This window comes from Lycium ferocissimum, chromosome 9 (genome assembly GCF_029784015.1).
Source record: "Lycium ferocissimum isolate CSIRO_LF1 chromosome 9, AGI_CSIRO_Lferr_CH_V1, whole genome shotgun sequence".
NCBI classification, from domain to species: Eukaryota; Viridiplantae; Streptophyta; class Magnoliopsida; order Solanales; family Solanaceae; genus Lycium; species Lycium ferocissimum.
Window position 1 is genome coordinate 67,284,076 of NC_081350.1, and position 11,944 is coordinate 67,296,019.

Sequence of the window (11,944 nt, forward strand, 5' to 3'; positions counted from 1 at the left end):
CAGAGGTCAATGGTCATCTGTTTTTGCATTGCAAAACAGCTGTAAATCTGTGGAACATGTTGTCTATACTTGGGGTGAGTTGGGTTATGCCAAAGACCACTTTTGGATTGTTGAACAGCTAGAAAGGAATTGGAAGAAGAGGGGCTAAGGAAGACTGGTGGAAGAGCATCCCAGCATACATTTGGTCACTTTATGGAAAGAAAGGAATGCAAGATGTTATGATGGAACTAGCAACAACATTCAGAAGATCAAGATGAAGTGTCTCAGCCTCCTTTACTTTTGGTGCAAACAGGATATGGTGGGGGAAGTAGAAACTTTAGTTGATTTCATAGGACAACTGTAAAGTTCTATTTTCTTGGAGATAACATCTGCCCACTGAGTTGTAAGATCCCACCTATCACTTTTGAATGATGAGTTTTTTGTGTGAATACAAAGTTACCTTTACCTTAAAAAAAAACAAAGACAAAAATACATACGATCATGCTAGTTTAACATTATGTGCTATGTGCATGTCTAATGACATGTTTAGCTGCTTCGTCATGCACGTATGTCTACTTCTTTGCATATGTGATTCACAGCTTTACATGTGGTTTGAGCTAATGAATCTGGTGCGAACCATGGCTTGGGTGTCAGCGGTTGTATTCTCACTTGATATGTGGTTTAGATGATGAGTCTGGTGGGTTCACAACTTGGCCATCAGTGGTTATGAGGTTTAGTACTCTGGTTATAGTGTGAGGATAACCTTAAGAGTCACTGGGCGGTCGATAATAGGATTGTTGGCACAAGGAGTGCTAGCCTGGAATAAAGATTTGAGTCTTTATCATACATCTCTGAATTTTGACTCGTGTATTTGTGCATATCTTAATATGTTGTATTTGTGCATTCATTATTATGTTGTTTCGTACTTTACTTTTGTTCAAATCACCACTATTATTGCAAAGATTATTTAAGTGATTATTTTCCCGTCAACCCCTATCACTAACTTGTTGGGGATGACTGGTGATATTTACTAGGTACGTGTTGGTGTACTCACACTACCTTTTTCCACTTCTTGTGCAGATTTTGACCTTAGGACCTAATAGAGCTCGGGAGTGAGTCAGCAGCTATTCAGAGACTGTCGTGGTGAGCTGCTTGGTTCTTTTAGCAGTGCCTTGGAGTCCCTTCTATTTCTGCCCTGTTGTTCCTTATTTCAGACAGTAGATACAATTGATTTTCAACAACTGTTGAGAAGAGTAACGAGATCAAGGAGAGATTGATAATAGTTTAACTCTAACCAAGAGAATAACATTTTAGACCTCTACACATCTGATAGAAACTTTAGATACACTCGTAGAATTAGGACAACAGAGGTAAATGATGCCATGAAAAATATGAGGATTAGAAAAGCTTGTGGTCTTGATATCCCTATAGAGATTCGGATGTGTCTTGGAAATGTCGAAGTAGAATGGGACCAAGTTATTCAATGGCCAATGCTATACTAAGAAATGGTAGAATGTCCAATGAGTGGAGGAAGAATACCCTGATTCCGATTTATAAGAACAAAGGAGATATTCAAAGCTGCGCCAACTATCATGGCATTGAACTCATGAGTTATACAATGTCGCTCTGGGAAATAGTGATAGAGCATACTTCGAAGATTTACACGGCGGGTATATTCTTGCTACGAAGATTGATGTAAATCTATCGCGAAAAGAAGAAAGAACTACACAAGTGTTTATTGATCTCGAGAAAGCATATGATAGGGTACCATGCAAGGTCCTTTGGTGCATGATAGAGAAGAAAGGAATTAATATTAAATATACAAAAGCCACAGCAGACATGTTTGAAGGAACTGTCACTAGCATGAAAAGAGTAGAAAATGATATAGAGGAGTTTCCCGTAACAATGGGTTTTCACCAGGGATCGACATTGAGCTCCTACTTGTTTACCCTAGTTGTGGACAAGTTAACCAACACAATACAAGATGAGGTTTCATGGTGTATGTTATTATTAATGATATTGTGTCAATTGACAAAACTAGCTAAAGTGTTACCCAAAAGCTTGAACTATGGAGAACCACTTAAGAGAGTAAGGGTTTTAGGATAAGTAGTAGACTGAATAAATGCACTACAGGTTTAGTCATCATGAGAAGAGAGAAGTTGAGGTGAGATTATACGAGATTGCGGTGCCAAGATGTTACTCATAGGATTAAACCTGGATGGTTGAAATAGGGAAGTGCTACAAGGGTATTATGTGATAAGACCGACAATGTTATATGGTAGTGATGTTGGGCTGCTAAAGTCCACATATCCACAAGATGACTATTGCAGAGATGCATATGCTAAGATGGATGTGCATTCCTACCAAATTAGATAAGATTAAGAGTGAAAAAATTCGCTAAAAGGTAATATAGGTGATAGCTACTAGGTGAGGAGAGGTTTCAGACTTGTTAGAGAACTTGTAATATTACTAATATTGTTATTATTATTATGATTATTATTATTATGAAATATATTTAACCTATTTTTTTTATTTTTGTTTTATTTAGTATGATGATGATATGAAATGATTAAAATAAAGGAGTGGGGATTCATAGTCAACCCCAACTTATTTGGGACTGAAGCGTAGTTGTTGTTGGGATATGTTACAACTTTCCCAGACGCATATCAGGTCCATCTGGATTCAATGGTGGCAAAGATGAAGAGATACAAACTACTCCTTCCTTTGGTTCTTCTATTATAGAGAGCAAAAGTAATAAGCCCTATACGATAAGGAAAATGTATATAAAAGAGTACGTTGCTTCAGCTTTCTACGAAATTCAATAAAGCCCCCTTCCTGTAAATTGCACCTTTTTTTCTGATGAACTAAATGGTTCTTGTGAATTGCACAGTTAGATTCATATCCTTTATAGGCTATAGCGAAACAATCATGTGTGATTTACACGTATCTAGATTGAGGCAAGATTGACAAATTCCAAACAACTCAGGACAAATGCCCTTGAAATGCTGAATGAACAAGGATGTAGACATCAAAACCTTCACGAATATGAAAAAAGTTTCATCTAGAAATGAACAAAGGCACCTTTGAGGAACAGTTAACCATTTCTTACATCTTCATCATTGAGAACACCCCAGTGAGCATCAAGAACTTGACTGACTCCAGAGTTGTCATCTGTCTCGACAGGATAAACATCTCCCTTCATTTGGCAAAAAGAAGTGCATCCAAAGTCAGATATTCAAGCTACTGTTAGAAAAGATAGATAAATCTAAAAAGACATTGAAGGGCATGCATCAACTATATGCACCATCTCAGGTTTTAATATCATATTGACCTTGCTCATAAAGGCCCAATTAAATGACTCGCCAATCAATTACTGAATGATTAACTATGTTATGCTCATAGGTGTTTCAACCCATACAACTATCTATAAAGATGCATTTTGTGGAATTTGATCTTTTCTCTAGACAATTCTATAGCGTATACTTCCAGTATAGGCCATAGGGGCTTTCATGCAAGAAAATTTACTTATGAAAAAGTAAGATCTAAGATCCAGCATTTCACAAAACTGAGTTAAATAAATCAACAGATACACTATATTCTTTTCTTTTTCTTTTTAAACTGGTAATTGACAGATACACTATATTCTTTTTAAGTTATTGAGCAAAATTGTTTCTTGTGACTATTTCTTTTGTAAGCTTGTCACAAACATAAACTGAATTCTGATAATTGAAAGAAAATTAATCATATATTATTTCATCTCCCATCTATTATTTCATCTGTGAGTATAAGAACTCTGGCCTAGCTGAAAATTACCAACTAGCAATTGGCTGTGTATGAGGAGAATTCTAAGTTCACGAAAGAGACAAATTATATGTTGCTACAAAGAAACAAGCAGAGTCTGTGTAATAGCATATAAGCATACCTCAGCCATAGACATAGATTCTGCATTAGGAGTCCTCTTGGTTGTCCTCAAAACCGTATTAGCAGACATCGCACCTTCAAGATCTGGGTATGATGCTGCTGAAAACCGCCAAAAAGGAGCAGATTCCCCCATCTTTTCCCTTCTTAAGGCAATCTATGTTTTAATCAACCAGGTGAACATTGATTCCTTGGAAAACAAATTTAACTAGCAAATAAAAAATAGAATATGCAACTCAAAACTTATAGAAATTTCCTTTCAGGTACCTTCCCAGTACGAGCAATTTCTTTAATTCCAAATTTACTTAAGTTCCTCTGAACAGCCACCATCTTCCCTGGATCTCCAGTTACCTATTTAAATGACAAGCATCTTAAATGGGGATTGACTTTGGCTCAAATGTACTTTATAACTACTAAGCTATGTCATGAAGGAGAGTTAATGCTACTCGCAACTACTAAGCATTGAGAGAACCACAATTTATCAGTTCTAAAGTATGGTTAGCAAAATACGTCAACACTTATTGAGATGACAAAGAAGAAATCTTGGTAAAACTGCTGGCATTGCTGCAGTTCACTCAGCCATGAATAAACACCATTGACATAAAATGAGAAACTAAATAAATTCATTTGGGCAAAGGAAAAGCAAGATTGCATGTTTGTAGATTAGGTCATGATTTTTATTTTCCCCCAATTTTATCCTCAGATAACTAGAAAACATAGTTTCATATTTTCTTCTTTGGTACAATATTACTATCTTGAGATATAAACTATATAATTTTTTATTGATATCTTGAGATATCAAATATACAACACATTTTGTTTCCACAATTTTTGCCAACATTGACCCTCTACTTGATTTTGCTTTCCTTTTAATTTAAAGGAAAAAAGGAGTGGAACTTAAATAACTCACTTAGAACGCTTTTCTGAGCCTGTCCTGAAATTCACCTATTTTTGTAGCAGAGGTGAAAGTCTCCATACTAGGAGAGCACTAAGCATCATTGAGGAAAGTGCATGATCGACCTCATGAAGACACCGGATATTATGACACAAGATGATGGAAAAGAATCAGAAAATCAAAGGACCCAGCTTTGATTTCTCCTACATGCCTAAGCCTTGGGGGCGGAGTTATCCAGTTTTTATGTATTGAAGATGCAGGTAATGATGGAACGTTTGAGGCGCCCGGACATCAGTATTATTGGAGAAAAGGATGAAAATAGTAGATATAACAGGACACTGACATATGATCTAATAAATCAACACAAGATGCTATTTGCTTCATAAGAACAAAGCTTAGTGCTATCAAATGAGAGAGCTTCACAAGAATTAGGACTTACCTTGATCATCAGAATGCATTTGGAAAGAAAAAGAAAAGGTCACTACTGCAAGATATGATCTCTTTGTTGAAAATAGAACAAAAGGTAATCTTATTTTAGACATAAGATTTTTATCTAATCTTATATTGGAAGGGTGCAGGCAGGGCAGGTTTGGAGTTGCTGCATGTCATTTTTAAGACGAATGGAGGTGGAGTACAATGGTTCCTTTGTACAAGAACAAGGCTGACATGTCATTTTTAAGACGGTGAAAATGCCCGAAGAATGGAGGTGGAGTACAATGGTTCCTTTGTACAAGAACAAGGGTAACATTCAGATTTGCAATAACTATAGGGGTATCAAGCTGCTAAGCCACACTATGAAAATTTGGGAGAGGGTGGTAGAGATGAGAGTGAGGAGGAGCGTGTCTATTTCCGAGAACCAGTTCGGATTCATGTCGGGGTGCTCAACTATAAAAGCCATTCATCTTGTAAGGAGACTGGTGGAGCAGTATAGGGAGAGGAAGAAGGGCAATATATGGAGAGGAAGAAGGGCTTACACATGGTATTCATCGACCTAGAAAAGGCAAACGAAAAAGTCCCAAAGGAGGTTCTATGGAGATGCTTGTAGGCTAGAGGTGTACTTGTGGCGTACACTAAGACGATCAACAACATGTATGATGGAGCCAAGACCAGGGTAAAGACAGTGGGAGTTGTGATGGGGTTGCACTAGGATCAGCTCTTTGCCTGTTTTTATTTGCCTTGGTATGGATGGATTGATGCGGCAAATCCAAGGCGAGGTGCCATGGTGTATGTTATTCGCGGATGACATAGTTTTGATTAACGAAACTCGCAACAGAGTTAATGCTTAGTTGGAGGTTTGGAGTCAAACCCTGAAGTCTAAAGGGTTCAGGTTGAGTAGGACCAAGACAGAATACTTGGAGTGCAAGCTTAGTGACATAACGCATGAGGCTGGCGTGGAAGTGCGACTTAGTACCAGACCATCCAAAAGAAAAGAAGCTTCAAGTATCTTGGGTCTATTATCCAAGAAAATGGGGAGATTGACGATGATGTCACACCTCGTATTAGTGCAGGGTGGATGAAATGGAGGCTCGCAAGAGTCTCGTGTGACAAGGTGTCACCAAAAACTTAAAGGCTCTACAAAGTGGTGGTTAGGCCAACTATATTGTATTGGGAGGAGTGTTGACCAGTCAAAAAACTCTTCACACTCAAAAGATGAAAGTTGCGGAAATAAAGATGATGCGATGGATAGGAGAGATGGGATTAGAAATAAAGATATCCGGGACAAAGTGGGAGTGGACTCGGTGGAAGACAAGATGCGGGAAGCGAGGCTAAAATGGTTCGAGCACGTGAAGAAGAGATGCACAGATACCCCGATGCGAAGGTGTGATAGGTTGCCTATGGACGGTTTCAGAAGAGTTAAGAGGCGGCCGAAGAAGTATTAGGGAGAGGTAATTGAACAAGAGATGACCAGCTTACTGAGGGACTTTAGATAGGGGGTTACGGAAGACACGGATTAGGGTAGAAGATTAGTAGGTAGTTGTGTGCTGCCATGCATATTCTTGCATACAAGTAGTCGTAGTATTGCTCTTGCAGTTTCTTGTCCTTCGATTTCTGCTATTATCTGCTATTTCTTGTAATTTGATTATCGTATCAATTTGTGATAGTTACTGCTACTTTTTCTTTTTCAGACTACTCTATCATATTTTTTTTTAGTATTTTGCCATGGCTTATTCGTTCTCGCTATTTCTTATTCGTACCGCTTTGAATTGTCTGTCTTTGAGTCGAGGGCTATCAGAAACAACCTATCTACCTCCCAAGGTAGGGGGTAAGGTCTGTGTACACTCTACCTTCCCCAGACCCTACTTTGTGGGATTTCATTGGGTATGTTGTTAGTGATTTTATCAAGTGTTAACTTTAGTTAGAGACCAGATCTTATATACTAACTTGAGGTAGTCTTTTTCATTAGTTACAGATGACGCTTTATTTATTACAGGAGTTCTGACTATTTAGAGTTCCTACTCTACAAATAAGAACTTTTCATACTTTGTTTGGAATACACTTGAATAATAATGACGAATTGATATTAGTAAAATCTCCCTCTCTATTCTCTCTTACTATTTCTCCATCTCTACTTCTTTTTGTCCCCCTCCCCTCTCTCTCTATTTCTTTTTTTCTTTTTTCTTTTTTTTTCTTCTCTCATTTATTCTCACTCATTTATACTCCTTTCCCTCTAGTTTCTCCCTTCTAGCCCTGCATTAGTAATTTCCTAACAGAGTTGTACATTACCAGAATCCAGTTTAGGTATCTATGCACAAAAACATGTCTGACTTTTGATATCCAGTTCACAAGCATCAAGTTCAGGAAAGAAAAAGATGGATTCTGGTCTATGTCATCACCTCAATAGTCAGTGAATGATCAGAAATATCCACAATTTTTGCCCTGAAAACGTCCACCAACCACATAACCTAGCAATGACCAGAAGATTTGGATCCATCATCACATAATAGTAAAACGGTAAAATAGTAAATGTTACTCAGATGACATCTTAGAACCAAGGGACACAGTAAAAGAACCTCTGCACGATATTTTGGATCCGAGCTGATTTTGATAAGCATTAGCTCACGTTCAACTTGGGGCTCCTTGGATAGATCTTCAACCTGATCATCAACTTTTACAGAATAAACCAAAAGCACCAAATAAAAGAAGAAAGTGGAGGAGCAGAAAAAAGAAAAAACATTCATGTTACACCGCCTATAGCTTGAGAGTTCAGTAAAGGCTCTTTGAATAATAATTTAAGCTCCTTTATCAACAACACGCCTCAGTTCCAAACAAGTCGGGTGTCGGCTATACGAATCCTACTGACCACGTACTTTAAACCTAAGTCACTCGGACTCTTCAAAAGTGTTGCCACACCCGTGTCGGATCCTCCAAAAATACACTACTTTTAAAGAATCCGACACGCACCCGACGACATTTTAGGAGAGTCCGAGTAACATAGCTTTAAACTCATCTCATGTCAATTTAAGCTCTTAAACCCAGCTGATTGAATCATGAAATATTTTAAGTGCTAAAGACCGTATTTATAACCATAGCTGAAACCTTTTCCATGCTTCTGAGTTCTGAGTATTGAATATCATTCAGTCTTTGAACAAAGTTTTCCAGAACAGAGGAGCGATGGCACATCCATTCAATTGAGACAAATCTACAGACCAGACAAAATGCAGACTCAAACATTCATGTCGTTACTTCTCGATTTAGATGCCATATGAGACGGGCAATCCAGTAACATGTAATACTCATTACCAAAGGGGATAGTTTTGCTAATACAATACTGTCAATGCCGTACTCTGACCCCAATTTGAAGCATGGAAAGATGTTAATTTGGTCGCAAACTAATTGTACTAAGAACCTATACATTAGTACGATTCACCAAACAAGCGGCTATAAATGCATATCCACTTCATTATCAGACAAAAAAGTTTAATTCCCGGCAGTTACCACCTAAGCCCATACTTTTTCTTCATGCACCAGACTACTCCTAAATGGTTGACATCACTGAGAAGACGTGAGTGCTTAGTCTAACAGCTTATCAATTGAAATAGCATATGAGGATCAAAGTTATCACCTTGATCACATTTACGAGCTTTTGTAACTGTTCCATAACTTGCTGTAACACCCTTTCAGTTCCAGAAACCACTATAGTAAAAAGAGCCTTGTCCTTGTTTAGACCAACAGCAAGAGACTCAATATTGTACCCTCTTCGAGCAAAGACGCCCGCAATACGATTGATCATTCCACTTTCATCACCAACAAACACTTGAATAGTATGGCGCCGAACCCTGTAATCACATTTCGCATACATTTACACTAGCATAACTTCAGAATTCTTATACTCACTTTGAGCTTTTGAAAGTTACTTGTTCGCCCTCCAATCCGTTTTGTGTGAAACCACTTGACTGGAGCTTAAGACATGAATTTGACTTCTAATTATGTAAGTAAAGTAGAAGAAAATATTAAGGGCCCATTTGGCCATGGATAATTTTCACTTTTTTCCGGAATCATGTGGACATAGAATTGTTACAATTTTCCAGAATTCAACCCGGAATATTGCAGAATTTGACAACAACAACATACCCAGTGTAAACCCATGGGTGGGGTATGGGGAGGGTAGAGTGTACGCAGACTGTACCCCTACCTTGTGGGGTAGAGTGTACGCAGACTTTACCCCTACCCCTACCCTTGTGGGGTAGGAAATAATGGAAGTGAAGAAACCATGGCAAGATATTCTAGAATTCAAAAAACTCCAAATACCTGTTTTCACATTTTTCACTCCAATCACTCACAAAAAGTCAACATTTTTCCAAGTTGTGTTCACATCCAAACACAACTCCAATTTCCAAATACTACCATTTTTCAACTTTTTTCCAAATAATACTTTTTTTCCAAATTTCATATTTTTTATGTCCAAACGCCCACTAAAACAGTAGTTAAAATATGAATAACATAGAAATCATCCTATCAAAATCTAAATTTGATTGCTTTTTATGAATTTAAAATGCAATAACTTGTGAAAATTGTATAAAATAATATCATTAGATGATGGTATCTAACATCTTAGAACAATTCTACACACACTCTTTCACTCACTAAGCCTTTGAAAATTCCATTCTTCTCCCTCCAGTCCATTTTTGTGGCACCATTTGACGGGAGTATAAGGCATGATTTTGACTTCTAATATATAAGTAATACTCCCTCCGTCCCAGTTTAAGTATTTTACTTTCCTTTTTGGTCTATCCTAAAAGAAGTGCCCCTTTCTATATCTAGTAAGTTGGCAATTCAATCACCCAACATGGCAAGTTTAAACTTAACAAGATTCAAAGAAATTTTAGTACATTACACACATCTTTAAATTTAAGATTACAAGATTCAAAAGTCTTTTTTTATTCCTTAAACTTCGTGCCCGATCAAATTACGACACTTAAATTAGGACGGAGGGAGTAGTAGAAAAAAATATTACACCAATAATTAAAAAAAGAACATCGAATCATTTTATCGAGGTATAATTTGATTACTTATACGATTAAATTATCAAAACTTGTGAAAATTGTTTTAAACTAATGTCATCGGTGGATGGAAGCTAACATCTTAAAACAAATTTTCAGATAATTATCATAAAAGTTGAAAGCAGAAAAATTTGACCAAGCTAACATCTTAAAACAATAGTTAATTTTTATATAGTTTCCAATCCCTGTAAATTACTCCTTCTGTCCCAAATGCACTTCGGAAATTCGAGAGTCAAACTTCTTAATTTTGACCGTGAATTAAATTTAGGACACAAAATCTTTAACTTTTTTCCAAAAAAAAAAAAAAAAAAACAACTTACATATTTAGAAATTACATAAAAAGCAAGTCACAATAATAATTTAAAAGGTCATACGAATAAATCACCGTAAAAAAAAATGTTAGACTCTCGAAATTGGAACTGTATCACATAGGGACAGAGGGAGTATAACTTTTGAACTTATCAGGTTTTAAGAATAAAAACAAACTGATTTTTCTGATGAGATTTTGAGAAATGTAAGATAAGAAAACATACATTTGTGTGGTGGAAGAGTCGAGAGTTGTGACAGATTGGTCTTCATTTGCATGTTTTCCAATGGCAGAAACTACTCCAACTACTGTTTTGGGATTATTTGAAAGCTGTGGCAAATTTGGTTTCAAAGTTGAAAACCCAACAACACCTAAATGGGGAATAGAAGAGGAATAGAGAGAAATGGAAGGTCTATTGAGAGTACTGTTGAATGAGTGAGTTGAAACAGCCGCCATTAGCAACAAATGTTTAGAGAGGTTTATCTGACAGAATCCTTCCTAATGCAAAAAGATAGGTTCCAAATTTAAAAAAAGAATGACAATCCTTTTATTATTAGTTTATTTAAAATAGTGTTAAACTCCTCTAATATAGACCTCCGGCATTTTAAAATTAAACACTAGGGTCGTTTGTAAGATGGATAAGCAAAAATAGTCCTTGAATAAAAATTTAGTACTCCCTTATCTCACTTTTGGTTGGGATAAAATGGCATAAGAAGCCCGAGATAAGTTATCCCGGAATTGTAGTGTTTTTCTTTATCCTACATTGAGGGTGGGATAACAATCCCAGAGTAACTAATCCCGGGATTAGTTATCTCAGGATAACTTGTTCCCCAAGCAAAAGAGTGCTTAGGACTCTTTTGATTGTGGAATAAGTTATCCCGGCATTCCGGAATTAGTTATTCCAGAATTGTTATTCCACCCTCAATGTGGGATAAAAATAACACTACGATCCCGAAATAACTAATTCCGGGATTAGTTATTCCGGAATTTTATCTCAATCAAATGTGGAATAAACTCATCCCAAATTTAATTTCGGGATTAATTATTTTATATCCCTTATACCAATGGAGCCTTTACATTCTCTATTAGGGGTGTTCAAATGAGAGCGAAAAATCAATTCGAACCGGTAAACCGAGTCAAATTGTCTTAATAAATCGAAAACCAGCTCGGTTTGGTTTTAAATTTAAAAAAAACGATAACATTTGGTTTGGTTTGGTGTTAAAACAAAAGAAAACCGTATATATATATATATATATATATATATATTGCCGGTGAGGTGTCATGGTGTATGTTATTCGCAGATGACATTGTTTTGATTGACGAGACCCGGAGCGGAGTTAACGC

The 11,944-nt window shown here is 36.8% G+C and overlaps 1 protein-coding gene across 1 annotated transcript in view; it reads right to left on the minus strand.

The window, feature by feature from the left end:
* The window catches only part of LOC132032184 (acetolactate synthase small subunit 1, chloroplastic-like), a 60,256-nt gene extending 49,125 nt beyond the window's left edge, over positions 1-11,131 (minus strand). Inside the window, exons 1-7 of the mRNA XM_059421954.1 lie at positions 10,827-11,131; positions 8,856-9,069; positions 7,804-7,887; positions 7,627-7,695; positions 4,165-4,248; positions 3,902-4,054; positions 3,089-3,175 (exon numbers count right to left, since the gene is read on the minus strand). Coding sequence (XP_059277937.1) covers positions 3,089-3,175; positions 3,902-4,054; positions 4,165-4,248; positions 7,627-7,695; positions 7,804-7,887; positions 8,856-9,069; positions 10,827-11,056 — 921 coding nt within the window. The 5' untranslated portion in view covers positions 11,057-11,131. The remainder of the gene's footprint in view (positions 1-3,088; positions 3,176-3,901; positions 4,055-4,164; positions 4,249-7,626; positions 7,696-7,803; positions 7,888-8,855; positions 9,070-10,826) is intronic.
* Between the last annotated feature and the right edge of the window lie 813 nt (positions 11,132-11,944).